Raw genomic sequence first — 22,062 nt, 5'->3', positions numbered from 1 at the left:
TCCTGTATGCACACACATAAACACAAACATAAAGAGCTTTTGCTGCATCAGAGCATATTAAAAAGTGTCGGTCAGCTTCGGCAGGTAATGAAATTCTGTTGCTCTTCTTCCTTGTTATCCAGACTTTTGATCATCCCTAATGTCTTCCCCTCTTAGTTTTTCTTCACTGATTTTGTCTTAATTTCTTTACATTCCCTTCATAAACTTTTTCTCACTCCTCCTCTTCTTGCTTTTTCACTCTCTGTTTCTCTCTCTTTTGGTCCATGACAGCTAGAAGTTTTTACTGCTCAATGGAAACATTATGGAGCAGGAATACCTGTTGAAATGTGCACACAGTGTGGGTGACTTCATTCTCTTGCTGGTAAAAATTAACTCCACAGAGGCACAGATGTTAATGTACACTCCTCAGTGTGTGTGCACGCGTGTGTGTGTGTGTGAGTATAACTCGGGGGCAAAGGGAAGAGAGGAAACAGGAAATGCCAGATGTGCATCAGCTTGACCTCTCCATGACTAGGGAGCAGGAGTGACCTGTGGGGTGCATCTCTGCTGACGCCACACTATTCAACACCATCAACAACATTGTGGGAAGTCAAACAGTGGATTTGCATTTTTCCAAAGACAACTCGAATCTCTTTATTTTTTCTTCTGCCTGAGTGAAGAGTAAAGCTGGAAAATATTAAATGAAACCAATAGCTGTGACCTGAGCCTTGAAGGAAACTGGAAACTCCATGTTGAAGTTAGCAGTGCCCAGCAAAAGCAAACTTGTTCCAACCACCTACAGAAATGTCTTTTATTAGGATTCAGTGTTCTAGATCAACAAAATATTGTCCATATTTATTTGGTTTTTTTGTGTGTTTTTTTTTTTTTTTACAAAATTCTGAAAAGGGTACCAATCATTTTACTCACCTAATTTGAGTCAGTACTTTGTAGAACCACAACTTGCCACAGTTGCTGCTTTAAAAGCTTTTTTTGTGGCATTTCTCCATTAACTTTGCACATATAGAGGCTAAAAATAATACAAATTGTTTGCAAAACTTCTTATGTTAGAGGAACTAAAATGTTTTAATTTAGGTGGCCCACTACATCCTATCAGTTGTGCTATTCTCTTTGCATTTCCAGCGTGCTTGATTAGATGTTCAAAGTCTAGGTTATTGTTTTAGAACATTACCATGCTCTGAACCTCTCCACTTCTTTCTGGCAATGAGTACAACACATGCCACATTTTCAGATTTTTATTTTTATCCTTAATTTTAAAATGTCAGATGATCCTTTATCATTTTCCAGTCTGTGATTACCTTGTTTTGGTCCATCATAAAATCCCACTAACATATAAATATATAAATAAGGTTTTGCAATGTTTCAAAACTTGAAAAGGTTAAAGGGATTGTAAAATTAGCATGCAAACTCAGTGAAAAAGAGAAAGACTCCACAAAAGATCTTTTTTTTTCTTTGTTTGGAAAATGTGACTCAGCCACAACAATAATTGGGGCGACTTAATGCCGATTTGACACAGTGGTTCTGATAGCAACAGATGTGTCATGCAAATTACAAACTGACAGCACAAAGTCACTTGCTCAGCCTTGTAACAAAAGATGACAGGGTGGAAAAGTAATGCATTAAGTGCAGCCGGAGCAGTTATTAACCACAGTCGAACTTGGACGCCTGTGCTCTCTCTGTGCAGATGAGCTGGCTGGATGTGGTGTGTTGGTTCTGGCAAACACAATATACACAGTGTTATTATTCGGCAGTCTTTTCCCCTTATGTAACAACCACTGTAGCTAGAGGGAGAACATAAAACCTCTGGATCCTGGAGAACCTAAAGAGCCTTTTGGTCTTCTTGCTCACGTCTTCTAACTTGTCTCTGTTTCTCTTGGACCACCATCAGACCTTATCATCACCACCTTCAACTTTTTTAATCCAATGTGTCCCTTTTCTCCTTCCAGCTCCTTCTTGACATCTGTATTCTGATTGTTTTAATCAGGCAGCTATTGTCCTCCTCCAGAATATCAGTGTTTTACCCCCAAACCTTCACTCTTTGCCTGCTGAATTCATAAGTCAGCCTGTTTTTTGCCCCTCCTCTTTCTCAGACAGAAACACCCCCAGAAACATACCAGAAGCATAATTGATAGAGCAGACAAGACCTCTTCTTTCCATAGCCATACTTTCCCAAATCCCTTTGTTCCTATTAATCTACACACAGTGCGGCCAAGTCTCTATCTGCCAACCTAAAGATATCTAATGGAACATACAGACCTCTTTATTTTATATCTGCCGCCTTTTAAGTCAGCCCTTGACTTTTTATCTTTTCCCACTTGCTCTGATTATTTCACACCTTCTAGCTTTTCTACAGCTGAGCTGCACACTGGAAGCTATTAGTCCTTTGTATTTCATTAATTTAACAATGACAACTATTCTTTATTGAGCATTCTTCTCTGAACACTTAGCACCAAGTTAAGTAAATAGAATAGTAAATGTTTGACCAGAAAGTTATCATTCTGGCCAGATGTTTACATGCAATCATCATGGATTGAATGTTATTTTGAAAATGTTATACATCATTCAAAACTTTTTTTTACAAATAAAAAACTGAAAATAGTGGTGTGCAGAGGTACTCATCCCCCTTTTCTCTGACATCAACCAATTGCCTCCAGAAGTTGCCTGATGGTGACTAACTGTAGTCCATGTGTGTTTAATTTAATCTCAGTTCAAATCCAGCTGCTCTGTGACACCTCAGAGGTTTGCTAAGAGAATATTGGGGAGCAAGACCGTAATGAAGTCCAAAAAACACACCAGACAGGTCAGGGAGAAAGTCATGGAGAAATGTAAAGCAAGTTTAGGCTATAAAAAGACTTTCCAGGTTTGAACATGTCACTAAGCACTGTTCAATCCATTATCCAGAAATGGAAAGCGTATGGCACAATTGTAAACCTACCAAGGCAAAGCTGTCTACCTAAACTTTCAGGCCGAAAAAGGAGAGAACTGATCAGAGATGCAGCCAAGAGGCCCATGGTGACTCTGGACCAAATGCAAACATGTGAAAGAAGGAACTTTGGTCAGACGAGACCAAAATGAAACGCTTTGACCAAAAGTAAAACTCTATGTGCGGCAGAGAACTAACACTGCCCGTCAGTCTGAACACACCATCCCCACTGTCAAATATGGTGGTGGCAGCATTATGCTCTGGGGGTGCGTCTCTTCAGCAGGGACAGGGAATTTGGTCAGAGTTGGATGGAGCCAAATACGGCGCAATGTGTGAAGAAAACCTGCTGGAGTCTGTAAAAGACTTGAGACTGAGATGGAGGTTCACCTTCCAGCAGGACAATGACCCTGAACATAAAGCCAGAGCTACAATGAAATGGTTTAAAACAAAACATATTCATGTGTTAGAATGGCCCAGTCCAAGTTCTGACCTACCCAATCGAGAATATGTGGTAAGATCTGAAAACTGCTGTTTACAAACGTTCTCCATCTAGTCTGACTGAGCTTGAGCTGTTTGGCAAAGAAGAATGGGCAAAAATTTCAGTCACTAGAAGAGACAAACCCTAAAACACTTGCAGCTGTAATCGCAGCAAAATGTAATTTTACAAAGTATTGACTCAGGGGGGTTTGAATACTTTAGCTGTTTTTGGTTTTTTACTTTGTAAAAAATCATGCAGAATTTTCTTTCTCCTTCACAATAGATACCACTTTGTGTTGATTTTTCACATAAAATTCCAATGAAATATTTTTAGATTTGTGGTTGTAATGTGACAAAATATGGAAAAGTTCAAGGGGCATGAATACTTTTGCAAGGCACTGTAAATTCTTTATTTTCTAATATTCTGTTTATTATAAAAATATTTGATATTTTTATTGTTGTGTCTTCTTTATGGTCTCATTTGTCCTGCTTCTGATATTTAGCTTTTAAGTGTCTATTGTAGACTCAGTAATGACTGTCTGGGTGTAAGTTTACACTTATAAACAGTGAATAAAATTCAACAACAGAAACCCACAATCTCATTTAAAATGTCACTGTGGCCATAAAATTTGTTCGACATCCATTTTAGATCAATTAGTGTATATTTTAGGGTTCCTCGGGGAAAAGCTGGAATTAGATTTCAGTATTTTTCAAGTCTACACAGGTATGCAATATAAAAAAATAAGAGTATCTTGTTATATTTTAAATCAAATTTCTGAATTTTCCAAATAATTTGGTCCAGTCGGCTTTCTCTCAACCCAACTGTCTTTGCCATTTGCTTCCACCACATTGTCCAATGCTTCGTCCACCATAAGGGCTGAGTTTTGCATATTATTTTTTAATCTGCAAGTGTCTGAATGAAGCTATAGATGCTTTGTGAATAGACATTACTCAGGTGACAAGCCTGATACCTATTTGGAAAGCAGCAGAGAAGTGTTGTTCCTTCATTTCTGTTTTAATTCCAAAAGGGTTTGATATTTTAAAGTAATTGCATTTTAAAAGACAACTTAAGTATATATAATTCTAGAATTTAGAGTTTGGAAAATATACTTTCAAAAAATATAGAAATCAGAGGAACTGAATATAGCTCAATCTATATATTGTCAATATATTGTCAATCTTTGGCACTGAATAAGTTTAATGTTGAAAGGTGATTTTTATCCTTATGTGTTCAGTTGGATTCAAGCATAGATAATGCAAAACAGGCATAATATTTGTCCAAGCATGCTGACACTCACTATTTTATCCAATATAGATAAACTCCAGCTGTTGCACAGTTCCATCCCATATGTTTTGCATTGTTTAGGTTTGTATTTGGTAACACAGATAAATCAAAACCAGATGATTCTTCATACTTTACAATATTACAGAATTTATAAAAATAGAATGTGAAATGGAATATTGATCCCTACTCCAAATTAAACACTCATGTCTGGGAGCAAAATGTTAACCTAATAACAGCTGTAAAGGAAAAACATGCCAACAACAAAAGTCAGAGTGATTTGTGCTTTAATGCACATAATAACTGTCTCTGCAAATTGTGTACCAATCCATAACCCTTCCAATAGATGCCAAGATATTTCCCTGGGCAAGTGGAGATCTGTGGTACAGTTAGATTTGAGTTTTAGAAAAATAAATATTTTGAGTAAATATGCAGGAATTAAAGCCAGATTTCATTTAGGGTGAAGTCATTATATTTAACTAAAATAATCATGTGATGCTATCATGATTAATCCTCCTCCTGCAGAGGTTTACACCTCTGCCATTCTCTTTAAATGTTCATCAAAAAATGAAACTTCTGTACAGCTAAAGGATGATGCTTTAGTTGTACAGAAAGTTTAGTTTAGTTGTAAAGCATGATGCTGCCACCACCAAGTTGATTGTACATTCAAGAATATTTGCTTTAAACTACAGTACAGACCAAAGGTTTGGACACACAGTTGTGTCCAAACCTTTGGTCTGTACTGTATGTCACAACTTTCTGCCTGACCAGTCTGCTGTGTTCCTTGGTCTTCATGAGGTTATTTTGTTCTCTGGCCTCTGAGGTCTTTACAGAACGGTTGTAGTTATACAGAGATTAAATCACACAGGATGACAATTTACCAGTTAGAATTGTGAAGGTAATTGTTTGCACTGGATTTTATTAAATGCTTTCAAAGTGATAAAAGCAGAGCAAAATTATGGCATACTTTAAAAAAAAAACAAACAAAAAAACCCGGCACCGTTTGCAGGAACTGACCTTCACAAAGTGTCTTTGCTTTGGTAATAAAAAGGAGACCTGTGTCCCTGATGTCTCTTAACTTCCCACTAATGTCAAGATCTGTTATTACATTGCAGTCTTGAGTTAGATCATCACAGACTCACACTGTTTGTGCATATGGACGTGTCTGTGCCGTATTAAATTGAGCAGAACCCATCAGTATTTGCCTACTCTCACACAGACAAACACACAGGGACACACTGAAGCAATTAGCAGCCTCCATTATGGTTAAATATGAGCCCCTGCTTACTGGGTGGAGAAAGGGGGGGAAAGAGATCAAACTTTTATTCTACAAAGTCCATATGCTTCATCTCTTGCTGCAGACACGAATGCCCTCAATCCACACCCAGACTATCAACAAATCTTTACCACAAACATCTGAAATGACTGCAGCGACCCGCTGAGTATAAAGTGATAAATTAAAAAATACTGAATCAGTCGGCTGAAAATGTCAGGACAGTTCTGTATGTCATCACGCAGAAGTAAATCCATATTAGAGGAAGGATTTTAAGTGAAAATGAGTCTCTCTCTCTGCGTGCCTCGTCTGACTCATGTTAGCACTGGGAGATGCAGAGTGCAAGCACAGCTCCCATGGAAAAACTTGAGGTTTTTAAATTGAGAGATAGTTTGGAAAATCTATTATCATCTTTCAGTTTTTTACTCAACCATAACATAAGACCATCTAAAACTGAAAGAAACAAACAGAAAACAAAGCATCGATGCTCTCTTTAAAGATAAAGTGCTCTCAGCTGTCCTCCACATGCATGGACAAACCACAAACAAACAGAGCGAAGGATGACGGACAGAACACACGGACAGGCTGACTCCTGACAGATTATTCCTTTACCAGATGATCGGCTAAACTTTTCCATAGACTCAGCCGTGCGCACATACTGTAGATCTGCACAGACACATGACACTTCTATCATCATACTGCTCTTCAGATTATTTTGTGTGTGTGTGTCTGTGTGATGGTAAATGCATTAACAGTGAGAAGAAAGGATGTCAGCTCCACAAGAAAGGATCAGGGCACAAAAGGTTCACAGAGAAACAAAGAGACAGAAAGGCATCCGATGTGTTTCTGTCTGGCTTATTTCCTATTATTCTTTCTCTGTCATTTCACTTGAACTTGAAGTTTTGCACCACATCTCCACTACCCCTGTATGACTCGGACTCATTTTCCACTGTGTGCCTCTTTTTTAATGAAGCATTTTTTGGGGGAAAAAAAAGAAACCATAAACTGCCTGACTTTGCATCGGCAAAAGAATGCAAATTACTCCCTAAACGCAATGCTAAAATCTTCTGCAGACTTGTTATGTGCAGGGAAGTCTAATAACAGGGTCTTCTTTTCCTCCCCCATTAGTTCCTTCACCCGTCCAACTGGGAGGCAGAGGCCACCACACCAGCTCAGAGGGTGGCCACTGAGGCAGAGGCTGCTAGGTTTTATCTCTGTATAATTATCTGAGAAAATCATAGAGGAAGCAAACAGGTAAGGCTGTTGCATCTTGGAAAAGTGCTGACAAGCTTGATCCAGTGCAGCAGTGTTGTCCCCCTAGAAAGATTCAAGCAGTCAGCAGCTGAATACTTTCTTGGAATGGAAAGACTTCAAGTGTGACTGAGCTGAAATGTATTAAGCAGGAGGGAGAGAGGGAGCAAAATGAGAGATCAGCCGCCTGACTTTGAATAAATAAAGAGAACAGCCGCCTTAATCCCCACTGGACCAAACCCTTTCTAGCGTTTCACAGAACGGAGCAGAGGGGAAAGAAGTGATTTTGTGACCAGAGCTGCTCTTGGTATTCACATCAGCTCAGAAATAAGAACTCTCCAACCTTGTAGATAAGTTGCTTGACTTTCAGTTTAAAATGAGAAACAGAAAAGTTAAACCTGGAGTATGAAGAGCCACAGTGTACAAAAGCAGTGAAACTCATTAAGCATCAAATTTCAGTTTATTTTATTTGGGTTTTATGTTACTAGAAAATGTATTATTGCATTTTTGTGAGGGAAAGGAAAAAGGGCATAAGGTTCTTAAACATGTTCAGTTAGAATTGTGAAAGAATGTGGCATGCATTTGTAATGGGGTTTTCTTTATCTTGTATCTTTATCGCTCAATAAAATTCAGCAAATTTTATACACAGTTGAGGTAATGTGTAATTAACCTCAAAATAAATCCAGCTGCTCTGAGGGCCTCTGAGGTTTGCTATAGAAAATCACTAAACAATTATACACTTACACCTTACATTATGAACAACATATTAAAACACCATTCTGAAAATACACAATCAAGCTAACACTGGATAAAGCATTAAACATAAAATGTGGGATTTGAGACTGGCTTGGAGGTTTAAGCTGCAGCTAAACAATAATCAGTGTGTAATCAAACCCGCATCAAATTGAAAATATATGATAAAAAAGAAGAAAAAATAACAAACATTTCGGTCTAACTCAAGCTCAAAGTCTCAATTTGAAGCATCAAAGTGTTTTGCTTGTGATTTGGAAAAGTTCAGGGGGTGAAAATACTTTAGCAGGGCAGTATATAAAACAAAAACGTTTGTTAGAAAGGTAAGCTCTTATTGTTGCTGGTTTGTTTTTAGATTTGGTTATGACCTATGGGTTCATGAAACTGTTCCATATTTGTAACCACCTTGTTTTGCTTGCAGCCTTGCAGACGTCAGATTAACGCATTCTTTAGAAGCTGTTGAACCTCCCATGCACAGTTCGTTCTGTAAACATGAACCCACACATCCCAGACACATTCAAGTACAACTGGCCTCAAATGAGACACACATAAATAAATAATTACCGAGCTGTTTAGCCTTTGTTCATTCTTAGCCTACGTGCCTTCTGTGGGCCTGAAACCAAGCTCAAACTGAAGACTGAGAACTCAGCACACCGTTTTGAGATTAGTTTGTTCTCAGTATGTCTTTAGTCGTGAAAAAAAACAAACCTATTTTCTGATCTTGTTTAACTCCTCACCTGAAACATTAGGTAATGCAACAGTCAGCTACAAAAATTGGGATTAGGTGAAGGTGAAATTAAAACTTTTAAAATGCTTTTTTAATGGGGTGAAATGGTGAAAGGAACAACACTACTTTTAAATTTAGAGAAAGGACACATGCTTCTAAAAAAAACAAGCCATTAGTCTGATCTTCTTGCTGTGACTTAGCATTTTTGACCACAGTTGGAAATAAATTGATCAATTTTCAGCTTTTTTGACAGTAATGTGATGTCTGTCAAGAAAATGCCAACATTTTCTGTCAATACCAAGAATGATCTCATCAGCTAACACTGAGCTTCTAACACTGCATTCTCTGTAACCATAACTAGATTTTTGTTTTTACTTCTCTTATGAACATCTGGCTCCAAGCAGTAAATGAACCATGTGAATGGGAATGCATCCTTCATGCAGCTTTACGTTTTAGTAACAGCTGTGTCAAGAAAAAGATGCAGTCCCAATGTTAACAGGATGCATTTGAGAAAATCCACAATCCAAACTTGTTTCTGTCAACTGAACTGCACCATGAAGCAAACTACTGAGCAAACTGTTAAATATTATTAGTAAATTTGTGTTGATAATGAGTACATTCACATTTCTGACTTCACTGGTGTTTTCCTCTTTCATTTGTCATTCAGACTTTAAAAAGAAGGTCAAGTGAAATTGAATATTGTAAAATGAGCACCAGAGTTTACAGCTACAAACTGTAAAAAAAAAAGAAAAAAAAAGACAAGAAATAAAACGCATCTGGAATCTGTGTGGAGAACAGGAAAGACACATACATGTGAATTTATTATGTTTGCCCAATTTTACGTCGCAAAGTTTTTATTACTTATAAACCTACCTCATAAATCTGGAGCTTCAACACAACCTTTCACCTCCCAGACATTTCAACATACCCTGCATGACCTTTCCCTTTTCCTCTGCTCTGCTACTCCAAATTTTCAATTTCCCCGGGGAAGAACAATTTTTATCCCTGCGCTCCCTCACTCCACCTTTTCTTTTTGTGTCTCCTCATCTGCTGGCGTTGCTCTTATTGCTCCTGGCTGAAGCCACTTATTTTCCACTCTTCTCTGTTTAAGTCTTCCTCTGGCATTCATTGCCTTGTCTGATTTAAAAACATGATTTTAAATAGCTGTCTCTCTCCAATTGGGTTCTGTTGGTGTATTTATTGGCAACGATGTCTGCATGTTTTGCCTGCCTCCGCGTCTTTCTTTGTGATCATGTCCTCTATTGCCTGCTTTTTTTTCCTTCTTCACCACCATATTTCATCTGGTTTTCTATGCTTGCACTCATGTACACTTCTGCTACTTTGTTGTAGCCAGGGAGTTTTGTGCTGGTGTTAAGTTTCATACAGTAGGAAATATTTTTGAACCATGCAGGAAATGTCTGAAGCACTGGGATCTTTCTCCTGCCTTGTCCACCCGCAAAAATCATGCACGCACTTCAGAAAAGTCCCAATCATGACTGAAAAAAATAATACTAAAGTTAAAATCTGTCTCAAGATTTTATTTTTCATGACTTTCTTGAGTATTTGACATTTTCTCAATCAACATTCCAATGCTTGAGAGGCGGCGAGGCTGCATACAGGTCTGGCTCCATAGAGGAAGGGGTCTGTGAAGGGGAAGAGCATCACCAGAAACAGCAGGACTCCAGTCAGATAGCAGATCAGCACGGCTGAACGCTGAGGGCGGCTCAGAGCGGAACCAATGTCAGGGAGACCCTGGCTGTTGCAGAATGAATGGCACAAAACTGGACCCACAATATGACCTTTAGAAGAACAGACCACAAGATGTGAAACTACCGTATGTACACGAGAAGGCGCTTTTAGAGGATGAATGTGTATTTTTGCCTCTCACCAGTTCTCAGGAAAATAAAAGCAGCAAAGACACCAAACACAGTTGTGTACAAAAACTGAATCCCTGTAAAGGAAAACTACAATGAATAATCAACAAACTGTAAAAGTATTCATACTCTTTGACTGTTGTCACAAAAACATTGTTTAAAATGTTATGGCAGACAACACACAGTCATGTTTATTGCAAAGTGAAAGTAAAATTCAGCTTTTTCTTTTAGTAAAAAACTGGAAGGTAGTGTTTGCATTCAATTTCAACCCCATCTCTCCAATGTCCTTACTGCAATATTTTTAACCTTGTCACAAAAAGCTATTTTTGGTGGAAAACTAACATTGCACCACCCACACTGTAAAACATAGTGGTGGCAGTATGATGCTGTGGGGATATTTTCTTCAGCAGAGACAGGAAAACTGCATAAGCTGATTTGAAGTTGGATAATCCAAACAATCCAAGAGTGATAAAGCGTTGCTCTGTCACAACAATCCAAAACATAAAGCCAGTGTAACAGTTAAGATTAAATCATTTTCATGTGTTAGAATAGCTCAGTTAAAGTCCACATCTAAATCCAATCAGGAATTCTAGGTAGAATTTAAAAATGTATGTTTGCAGACGGTATTCAACCAGTTTAAGAGAGTTTGAGTTGTTTTACTGAAACAAAAGAAAAGCAAAGTAGTCTAGGTGTGAGAGGTACCGTAGATTTGGAAAGTATATAGAATATGTAATGTAAAGGATATGAACACACCACACTTTTGAGATTTTCATGTGTAGAAGAAAAATAAATCAAAACTGTAAATCATTTTCCTTCCTCTTTAAAAATAGAAGCCGAGTTGCTTTGTGCAAGTGTGGCACAAAATTCCACCAAAATACATCATCATTTGTTTTACTGTCTCTGTTACCTCTCATTTATGCAACTGTTGGTATTGTGCAATAACATAGTTTATTAGACTGTAACTTATAAATGTTTTCTTAGGTGTAATACTACTTTATTTTTCATATACAGTGCATAAATAGCATTTAGTGTCTTCATAATTTTAGATTGATTTTCACTGGGATTTGATTTATTGTTATATGTATGATCAAACACTCATCAATCGCCTCCCACATGTAGTTTATTTGAGAATAAGCTGACCTGCCCCCAGAATGATGGCTCTCAAATTGTCCTTTCCCAGCTGAAGCTGCTCTATGATGTGGTGAAGATGGGCTAGAACGACAGTAAAATTTAAATAAAGTTTGCAAACATTATAACAGGAGCAGCAAAACTCCTGCAGGTCAACTGGTGCATTTTGTCATGTTTAGTAGAGTATGATGTCATTGTGGCGCCAAAGTTTCCTGTCATACCAACACCAAAGAACAGAGGAGCAATGAAGATAACAGCTGTGGCTCCAGTGCAAGGCACCAACATAGGCAGCATGGCCCCTCTGAACACCAGTTCCTCCGTCACTGGCGCCACCACCTGGTTCCTGAGCCACGCTGCGTCTTGGACGCACATCCTCCAACTCTGCACATCTGGGAAAATACATTAGTCAGGAGATTGTGATCACTTTTAATGCAAAGGCAGCACACATGTCAAACTTTTTGCATCAGATTTCTCTAACAGAACCTTATAAATACCCAGAGCAGAGTGAAGCTCCCCAGAGAACCCGTCAGGATTGTCCAAAGCAGACTGAACCAGGGGCCCCAGATAAAAAAACTATTAAACAGAGTGAATATAGATGTTTATAACATGCACAGGCAATAAATAACAACAAGATCAAAAGTATGAAGGGATAAAATGGCACACATTTTAGTATGTAGTTTAAACACTGAAGGGAGCTCAAATAAAAATATAAAGTTACAGTCACCTGTTAAAGAGTTAAATTAAATAAAACATCTAAAATGTCTAATCTGCCTCAATAAAGCATAAAGTAAATCTAAAAAAACAAACCCTTCGAAATCTGTGTGAGCAGACGCTGGAAAACACGTTCAAAATGACTTTTTAAACACTTTTGACAACTTGAAGGCAATAAATAAATAAATAAAAATTCCATTCCTCTTATTTGATTGTGTGTGGTAAAGAGTTCAGTTCAGTTTCAGTTTAAGAAGTAATTTCATTTTGTTTCAGTTTTAAAATTAAAGTCAGAAAGAATAAAATAATTACAAAAACAATTGTTACAAAACTTTTCCTTTAAAGTGTTCATGTTATACCTTATTGGCTTACCGTAATCAATAGCAAAGGCAGAACAGATGCAGGAATGAAACCTTTCAAACGAACTCCCATCAGCTCCCACAAGGACTCTTCAACCTGGAGACCCAGGATGCACTTTATTTATTAAACAAAGTTATTTCAACAGAAGATCTCATCACCTGAGTATTGTGGGTAGTGATGATTAGTAGCTGGAAAGCAAAGCACGTAGGAATCACAATGAAAATCAATTGCCTGTAGAGCTTTCAAACCCCAAAATATCAAAAGGTAGAGGAAAGTGTACTCACTGTGATATCAGCCCAGTGCATCCATAGCTTCACAAACGCAGGAGACACTGCAGACACCAGAGCTACACTGACAGAGCGACGCTTTATCACTCTTGGATGGTCCCTTTAAGACACACACTTTCATTAACAGGCTACTTGAACAACACTGACTGCAAAGCTGATGATGAGTTGCATACCTTGGTAAGGTACTCCAGCAGACATATAAGCTACCCACATAGAGAAAAGCCAGCAGAAGGCAACTCATTACACTCACCCAACAGATTGTGTACTGGTCCAGCCTAATACAGCTATGTCCTAGCTCTTGCATGACAGAACAGGAGATCTGCAAACTGTAGAGCTTCAAGTGGTTCCACAGGAGAGGGATGAATAAAGTAGCACAGGGTCAACATGCTCGAATGGATAAGCTTGATCCTTTATGTCAGATTAGATTAGTAGATCCCAGTGCAGAGAAGCTGATTAACTAAAGCGCAACAGAAAGACATAGATAAAAAAAATAATCGCACCGTATCATGTAATCTTTCATAAAGTAGTAGTTTCTATATCGAAAAAGAAACTGTTCCCTGACCGGGAATCGAACCCGGGCCGCGGCGGTGAGAGCGCCGAATCCTAACCACTAGACCACCAGGGAAGTTGCTCAAACTGAGACCGCTGTCATACAAATCCAAAACACTCCCATATGCGTGTCAGTTTAAAGTTAGTACGTGGACATACGTACGTGCTTCATAGTAAACCTGCTCCTCTAGTAATAGCTCGGACATGAAGTGTAAAAACCTCCAAAAGCTAAATAACCAGTCCAGCACTCATGAGCCTCTCAACAACCCGCCCAGGCCTCAGTGGTAACTGTAGCCTGTTCTTACAGTTTCTTCACTAAGTGTCACTAAACTTACTGTCCTAAATATACACAATGCTTTACTAAATATTTACAAAGACCTTCAATGTATTATCATACCAGTCAAGGGAAATGTCGCCGTCTGATGTATTGTGGTGGTTTTACGGGATATTTATGGAAAATAATAGACTACAGCGCGAAAATGAGGTAGAAAACGGTAGTTTCCAGGCCAAAACGGGAGACTTGACAGGTATTACTTTTGTATTTTCTGTAGTAAAGCAAAGCAACGCATGACTGACATGACGCCGGCTCCAATGAGGAAGTAATAAACAGTGTTATTATGTCTGAGGTAGTGGAACTCAATGCATTACCCTGAGTCATTTTCCCCTAATCAGCCAACAATGAGGCAAAGAAGACGGGCAAGAAAATTCTCCAAAGATTTGTGGGAAACATCGCAGAAATCAACGTTAAAGCCCAAGTTTTATAGAAGTAGCAACTTTCAAATTCTGACAGATTTTAAAGTCGATTCATTCCTGAATAATGGAACATTTTCTAAGACACTAATATCTTTTTGTAAGTACATAATTCAATTGCATGCCTTTAATGCTTCATATTTCCCTAAATGAGATGGTTTGCACAAAGTTGAACATATTACAGTAATGTGAACTTCCTGTAGGCCAATTTTATTAATATTCTCCATTTCTACAATCTGTGCTTTGTTTACATTGATTTAGTTTGTAATACATTTACGTCTGAAGTACTGTGCTGTCCCCCACAAAAAAAGACTTCACACATCTCGAGCCATTTTTCTTAAACTTTATTTTATTTGTCATTCATGAATAAAACAGTTATAAATATCGAAATTAACATTTGAATGATACGTACCATTTTAACTGCACACATCAAAAACCATTCATCAAACTATGCAGAAATACCAAAACTTAACTTACGCCGGTCAAGAAGATTGGAACATCCAAAGAAGCTGCAGATGACTTATATCACCAGGGTCCGACATTAAAAGAAACGTTTTAAGATGTGTTACCACTTTGAGCGTCAATAACCATTCTGCACTGAAAACCTTGTGGAATTGAGTCCAGCTCAAATAATCACAAAATATACTAATTCTGAAATGCTTTGACATGCTTACATTTTTATTTTTTGAAACTATCAGAAAAGATAAAAGTGTCACCTGCAACAGAACATATTTCTTTGCATACTCGAATCCTGAGCAGATAAATTCTTGTAAAGGCTGGTGCATTTTGGCCTACAAATCGAAAAGTTTCTATTAAGGCACAAGAGACACACAACATAAAAATAAGCAGAGGACCAGCTGGTGTGTGAATACTGAGCAATGTCCAAAAAATGTACACAACACATGGAAAACATCAGAAGTGCAATAAATGTATGAGAAAATGACACACGTTTTAAATAAATTAAAAAAAAACTAATTAAAGAAACCAACATAATACTACTAAAACACACACCTTACATTCAGACAACAATGTCCAGTTTCAGACTTAGAGAACATTTCTAGGAGAGAAAAGGCAGATGAAATCCTACAGATATCTTTGAAGTTTCGTTTTTTTCCTAACATTCAAGGAAAACACTTTTTGAGACTTTGGGATTCAATGACAACTGCAGTTTGTGCTTGTCCTTTTCACTGTAACACACATTTGTTGTCCTTATTGCTGAATTTCCTCCTCCTCATCTCCAAACCTCGCTCCAGCCGCTCGTCCTCCTCCTGAGCACTGCAAACACAAAAACATCAGTTCAGGACAAACAATTTCTCAATAATCAGGGATAAAACCATAGAGAGGACTGAGCTACAAAAAAGGAATAGCTCTCTGGGTAACAATGTGTAAAAGGCCTCCAAGTAAATTGATTATTTAATAAATAAGTATTTAAAGAAAAAAAACTTTTCAAAGTTCATTTTTAGAGAACTACAGAAAGCAGAACAGTCTTAGGATCAGTCTCCAAAAAAGCCAATTCCTTTTGTAAACTTATTTAATTAAACTGCGGTCAATAATTGTGTAGAACGCTGCATGTTTGTTTGACCTTTTCTGGCCGTACTGAAAGCATCCACTCACCGTTTCTCTTTGTCGTCAATGTCTCTGATGATCTCATCCCGCTGGTTAACCAGTGACACCAGCTCCTGGAGGAGCAGCTGCTCCCTCTGCTGCTGAGTGGCTGTCTTCTGCCAGTCTGTGAAACATACAGCAAAATGCCAAATGCTACTTCTTTATTAATGTTTTAGATATTTGTAACACAAGTTTAAGTCTGACAATTACTTTTACATGCTCTTTGATTTAATATGCCAAAGAAGTTTCTCTTTCTGCAAGTTAAAAACTGAAATATGAACCATCTCCCACAGAATGTCTGACAATAATAACTTAAAGAACCATTTTCTTACATTTTTAATTTAAAACATTTATTCAGTTGCCCTGCAGATCATAGTTAGTAGGTAGAAAGTCACACAAACTTTAGTAAATGCAGTGTTGGTGACTACAGGAGTTATGAGACACTTTTAAAGCAGAGATTGAAAACACTGTGGATTACGTTTCACCAATAATTTCACAAGACATTAGTTTAGAATGTTCACCAATCAAAATTTAGTCAAATTTACAAATATAAGTTATGAATAACGTATTCTAAATGTGTACACATGTATTTAATCTTCTGTTTACCCTGAACTCTGTTTTCAGTGACTAAGACACAGATCCACAGATATAATAAAACTTAAACCAAACACTGACCTTCTATAGCCATCATAACTCGTAGTTCTCTGGTGAGAAGCTCGAATCTCCTCTCCAGATCCTGCTCCTCTTGTCTGCAGAGCAGTCAGAAATTAGAGAAATCGAATAAAATCACTGTTTATGATATAAAACATGTATTTTCAGTTCGCTTACAATAGCTCCAGGTTATCCTGTCGGCGTATCAGAGCGTTCTTCTTGTTGACCAAAGTGAACCATTCCTGGATCAGTCTCTCCTCTTCATCACGATCACTCCCTGCAAACAGAAGAGAACAATTTGTATATTCATGTAAGAGTTCTGGAAAATAAAATCTTTCCCTGCATTGTGAAAAACAGAACATTGAACACTCCCACCTCTTTTAGACAGATTAAAAAAATAAAAAACCAACCTGTTTCCATGAGGCTTCGCAATCGTCTCTCCACGACTGCTGCTCTGCTGTCGATGTGTTTCTGCTCTGTCTCCAGTGCCGCCAGTTCGCTCAAGACGTACTGACTGGTGTCCTGCAGGTGCTGACCACAAGTCCCATCACACACATACATATTTGTATGCATGTACACAACATGCAAACACACACAAATACAAATAAACATAAAAATGAAAATGGCCCGGCAGCCATGAGGAGAGGAGAAGAAGGGGAAGAAAAGAAAAGTGAAGACAAGAAAAAGGAAAGTCACAGATTAGAGGAAAGTCAGTCACTGGAGAAAACAAACTGAATTTAATCTGCAGTGGAGAGATTTATTGTGATTGTGTATATGGGGCTGTAACACAAAACTGACCATAGTTTCTTCTTGTTTAGGAGGCTGGATGTCAACTGCACTCTGCAGCTCTGCAAACACAGAAACACAGAAGGCAGATTAAAGCTTGAGCAGCAAAGAAAAAAATAATCCAGTCAAAAGTGGAAAAAAAATACCCCACTATATTTTATCCCACAGTATTTTAGGTGCTAGCAAGACTCAGTCCAGATAATACCTACCTGAGTTATTAGCATTTTCAGTAAGAGATGAAGCATCTTCATCCTGCAAATGCAAAATATAATACACTAATAAACATCACATATTGTTTGAAGAGTTTTCATTTGATGACAAGAAGTGTAACCTGTTCAGATTTGGCAGCTTTGGTAACCGATCTTGGGGGTGGGACTGGGATTCTTGTTTCTTCCACTACAAAAAGATTATGAAAGCAATAAGATGTCTGATTCCTCGTCAAGACCAGGCATTCATACTTTTTAGTCCTTTCCATAAACTTTGACAAAGTTTTTGAGATTCCAAGTTACACATGTTTAGATTTCAGTTTCGAAAGATATAAGAAATTAACTAATAAATCTTATGCAATAGGAAACACACCAAGAGGCTTATTTCCAAATTACTCAGTAAAAATTAAAGGAGCTGATAAAAACAGAAAGAAAACAAGGCAGCAGTCATCCCTGTTTTGACGTTAGGAGGCTTAAACAAGCAAAAACGAATAAGCAAAAGCTTGACAAAATGAGAAATTTACCTTTAATAGTCCTTTTGATTCTGGGTGGTGGCACCACCAAGGCACTGCTTCCTCCTTCCTCTAGACTCACACCTTCGTTCAGCCTGGCCATGCAGAAGGCGGCGGCGTCAACGTTGGTGGGAGCGGGACCAGAAGGAGCGAGCCCATAACTGGACTGACTGCTGTTGTGCTCGATCTGCAGTACGCTCAGCTCCTGGTTGGTGAAATGTGAGCGGATTTGGCTGAGGTATGTCATAACGATGAGCCGGTCCGGGACGGACAGCAGAACCATGTCGGACGGTTCCAGCAGACGAGAGATCCCCAGCGCCTCAAAGCAGTCGAATGCCTGAGATTAAATAATGGATAAAATGAGCAGCGTAACTGTCATTAACAATAATCAAAATAAAAAAGCTCTGCACATATTGTAAAATTTTGTCTTGAACTTTATACATTTTGTCATGTTATGAACTAATGTGCATTTTATTGCACATTCATCTTATAGACGTAAAAATCAGACAGATGTATTTATATTCAGTTCAATTTCAATCATAGTTTTAAATTTTCTTTGCTTTAGAGCAGATTCAAAAACTAACACACTAAGTGCAGTGGTTGCACAGAGGACCAAACAATCCACGCCATTCTCACCTTCTTATTATTTAACTTGATGTCATGAGGAACCAAGCATTCAAAATCTCTGATGGGGAAAAAGCAGAAGCACAATAACATTTATTTAAGACAGATGAAAACCATTTAAACAATGAACTGTGCATTCAAAGAAGATATTTAGCAAGAGTGATAGTGTAGAAATGCTTTACATTTTGTCTGGATGAAAGTGGTGCAGTATGGCACAGAAGGCCAGGCCGTTTCTCCAGGACGTGCTGAAGTTTGTGACCTTTACACCCTCGTAGTTGTTGGTGATGCTCTGACACCACTGGAGCAATGACTGACTAGAGTTCACAAGGTCCTGGAGGAAAAGCAGAATAAAAACAATTCAGTTTTAGTTATGGGATTATAAGATCTCCTTTGACTGTCTCTTTATGATCCAGTTACCTCAGTGTCATCCTTCCCATTGACCTCCTCTGTGACCACTTCAAATGGATCAGTGGTCCTGAGTTCGGGGGTTTCTTCCTCTGGTAATGTCGGAAGCCGAGAATTCTTGATCTCACACTGAAGTGAGGAAACGATGGTATGTGTACTGGAGGTGTCTTTGGAATGAAATGATTGTTTCACCAGTCCACCATCAGGTACATCTGTTGTTTTGTGCTTTGACCTAGAAGGCAACAAGGCAGAAGACAGATGATGAATAGATGGGACAGAGAGCTGAACCCCCCCAAAAAACAGGAGAATCCATCCACTGTAAGGAGATACAAGAGATACAAGCAAAAGACATGCAGTCGTGCAATAATGAAAAAGCTGAACAAGCTGATGAAGACAAATGAAGAATGGTGGGAGTCTTAGACAACGTGAGGTAACATTCATATAGTATTCTGAATTTTTTTTGACTTGGCATTACAGTTGCCTAAAGCCAGATATACACTATGAAATAAATAAACAAATACATGAAAATGTGAAAAAAATGTTTTTTAAGTACACTGCATAAAGAAAAAGTTTTTCAGTCAAAAAAAGTTACCAATCTGCACAAAAAATAAAGCATAAAAACAGGAATATACCAAGTTATTTTCACAAGTCAAAAGACAAAAATAAAATGTCTACTATTTTCTTTCCTTAATTTTAGGACAGTAAAACAATTACTCTGTGGTACTAACATGACTACAGTTAAAGTGAATTGTTGCAATGTGCTACAAATAGATACACTGGAAGACAACAAAAGTCTCTCTAATCATCAACTCCATATAATAGAGATGATTTCAGAGAGCAGCGCAGGGTTACAGACTTACGCTTCTTCCTCTACAAGTGGCTCTTCTGTGTCATTTAGTCTTATTTCCTTCAGATCATTGGAGCAGGAAGTGATCGAGAGCTGACTGTGAGCAGTGATGTCGGTGGGGGGGTTTGAAGGGACTATTTTCTCCACAACATCGCTGTCAATATCACCAGGAGTGGGAATGAGTCTTTTCATGGCTCGAGGCCCACTGACCGGAGATGTGTCGCCTGACATCTGTCGAATCTTAGCCAGTAAAAGTCTTTCCTCCTCTTGGAGCTGCTGCTCTTTGGAGAGATTGTTGGCTGACCTGGGTATCTTCTGGTCATCTTCAGACTTCAATTCAGGACTCACATGTAAATTCACAGGCATTTTTGTCTCATTCACCTTACTGATACTTATGCCACTGGGCGGTTTAGATACCACCAAAAGTTGAACAAATTCTTTTACATTTACATCAGAATCAGTTTTAGTAAGTACTCCATCACTCCTTTCTTTCACGGATTGTTGGTCTGAAATTTGTTCTGTTGTTTCCTTCATGTGAGACATAAAATGTTGGCCAGGAGGCTGACTGTGAGGTTTATTTTGTTGTTTCACATCAAAGCTAATTCTAGAAGCTTGTTCAGTGGAGGGGGCTGATGCAGGCTTCAGGGCCACAGCAGGAGGCGGGTGGCCTGGGCTAAAGAAAAAAAAGGGAGAATTCAAAGCTAAATTTATCGCCTGTGCCAGGTATGACTAACATAGCAAGCATTAATAGCATGCTTCGCCATATCCAAACAGCAGAAGAGATGTCACTTTGATGCTCCCAAGTGAAAAAGCACAAAACTTAAGAATCTTTCAAACAGCTTTTGCTATTTAACCCAGAAGTTGTTATTTTAAAATGATCTTCAATGCTCCCAGAACATTAGTGGACCAACGACATCCTTATAAAAATACCAGCGTTTTGCTAATCTGCAGCATCAGTGACTAAAACCATGCTAATCCACCTATTTAGCCATGCAAGGCTTAAACAATAAATGCACCTCACAACATTTAAACCGACCATCAATAACAAAAATATGTAATTAATATTATATTAGCCTGTTTTGATGATGGAATCTAGCATCCTAACTTCTGGACAACAATGTAGTGGTAGTGCTGTGAAATTCATATATTCTACATGATGCTGGGGTGGATAAACATCCCGCAACACTGGATTGTGCTGCAGACTATTATCATTAGCATGTAGCCTAATGGACAGGGATTGCTAACCATGGAGTCTGCTTTGGAGATGTGTGCTGATCTCTTCCAAACCCTACGATATCCTCTATACAAGAGAAGCACAAATTTTGTTTTAAAATGGATGTATATGAGATGATAATAAATTATTTATCAAGATTACATCTTTAGTACGCACGAAGACACCATTCTGTCATAAGAGAAACTAACAGAGAACACCCAAATCCTCAGTATCCAAAGAATACAAGTTAGTAAATGTTCTGGATGGACTGTGTTACGAGAAAACATCCACAAATGCTTCAAACAGACTTCTCTCTGAACAACAGCAGGCAACAAGGAGATCTTTATGACAATAGCCAAGTTACTCACCCATTTCTGTTAGTATGTCTCCCTCCCTCACCCCTCACTCACCCTGCTTCTCCTTCCATATACAGCTCAGCCAGCCAGATGGAGCCCAGATCTTCCTGTCCCCTTTCATACTCTACTTCCTCCTCCTCCTCTTCTCGCAGCCACACTGGGATGGCATTGTGTTTAGGTTTGGATGCACCCTGCTTGACTGCTCTCAGACTGGAACTGTGCTGTGCCTTTACATCAGTGCTCACAGAGTCTTTGGTTTTATTATCAATCGCCCTATATGTACTTGCAGAAACAGGGATGACTTTGCTGGCTGGTTTGTGGTCAGATTTGTGCTTCTCATTGCTTCCTTGCAGTCTCTCGTCATATGCGATATCATCCAGCTCTGCCTCCTTCAGAGGCGCCCAAGTGTTTGACGAATTTTTGTTTCCTTTTTCTTGGTTCTGAACAAATAAAATACCAGCAGTTTTCACCTCTCTATTCTCCCATCCCTTCATGAGTTTTTCCATCTCTGCATTTTCTTC

At 38.4% G+C, this 22,062-nt stretch overlaps 2 protein-coding genes and 1 non-coding gene across 12 annotated transcripts in view; all 3 read right to left on the bottom strand.

Moving 5' to 3' along the window:
- Positions 1–10,258: 10,258 nt before the first annotated feature.
- Positions 10,259–13,355, bottom strand: LOC102231599 (CAAX prenyl protease 2-like). The gene is made up of 8 exons (XM_005806000.2): positions 13,211–13,355; positions 13,035–13,137; positions 12,763–12,846; positions 12,177–12,255; positions 11,904–12,071; positions 11,695–11,766; positions 10,569–10,631; positions 10,259–10,479 (listed from the first exon to the last, which is right to left on the bottom strand). The coding sequence occupies exons 1-8, from the start codon at positions 13,339–13,341 to the stop codon at positions 10,259–10,261; spliced, it is 921 nt and encodes a 306-aa protein (XP_005806057.2). The 5' UTR covers positions 13,342–13,355.
- Positions 13,356–13,590: 235 nt separating this feature from the next.
- Positions 13,591–13,662, bottom strand: trnae-cuc. Its single transcript has one exon. It is a non-coding gene; the product is annotated as a tRNA-Glu (tRNA).
- A 1,002-nt stretch (positions 13,663–14,664) lies between these two features.
- Positions 14,665–22,062, bottom strand: part of LOC102231861 (EH domain-binding protein 1-like protein 1) — a 29,518-nt gene continuing 22,120 nt past the window's right edge. For 8 of the 10 annotated variants that reach the window (XM_023341811.1, XM_023341814.1, XM_023341813.1 and 5 more), the window contains 13 exons: positions 19,986–20,645; positions 19,138–19,357; positions 18,903–19,051; positions 18,733–18,781; positions 18,109–18,433; positions 17,710–17,774; positions 17,588–17,630; positions 17,391–17,440; positions 17,003–17,123; positions 16,770–16,869; positions 16,617–16,690; positions 15,951–16,065; positions 14,665–15,611 (listed from right to left, as the gene is read on the bottom strand). In XM_023341811.1, the coding sequence (XP_023197579.1) occupies positions 15,521–15,611; positions 15,951–16,065; positions 16,617–16,690; positions 16,770–16,869; positions 17,003–17,123; positions 17,391–17,440; positions 17,588–17,630; positions 17,710–17,774; positions 18,109–18,433; positions 18,733–18,781; positions 18,903–19,051; positions 19,138–19,357; positions 19,986–20,645 (2,062 nt within the window). In that variant the 3' untranslated portion in view covers positions 14,665–15,520. The remainder of the gene's footprint in view (positions 15,612–15,950; positions 16,066–16,616; positions 16,691–16,769; positions 16,870–17,002; positions 17,124–17,390; positions 17,441–17,587; positions 17,631–17,709; positions 17,775–18,108; positions 18,434–18,732; positions 18,782–18,902; positions 19,052–19,137; positions 19,358–19,985; positions 20,646–22,062) is intronic. The other 2 variants (XM_023341812.1, XM_023341819.1) reach the window with 2 other exon arrangements.

This window comes from Xiphophorus maculatus, chromosome 11 (assembly GCF_002775205.1).
Source record: "Xiphophorus maculatus strain JP 163 A chromosome 11, X_maculatus-5.0-male, whole genome shotgun sequence".
Lineage (NCBI taxonomy): Eukaryota > Metazoa > Chordata > Actinopteri > Cyprinodontiformes > Poeciliidae > Xiphophorus > Xiphophorus maculatus.
The sequence above is the reverse complement of the archived record's forward strand: the minus strand, read 5'-3'. Positions and strand labels throughout refer to the sequence as shown.

Coding starts and splice junctions, on each gene's coding strand:
- LOC102231599 (XM_005806000.2), bottom strand. CDS start 13,341: ATGCAAGAGCTAGGACATAGCTGTATTAGGCTGGACCAGTACACAATC. Junction 11,767..11,903: donor TCCTCTGTTCTTTGGTGTTG/GTATGACAGGAA, acceptor CTGTCGTTCTAG/CCCATCTTCACCACATCATA. Junction 10,632..11,694: donor AGCCATCATTCTGGGGGCAG/GTCAGCTTATTC, acceptor TTTCCTTTACAG/GGATTCAGTTTTTGTACACA.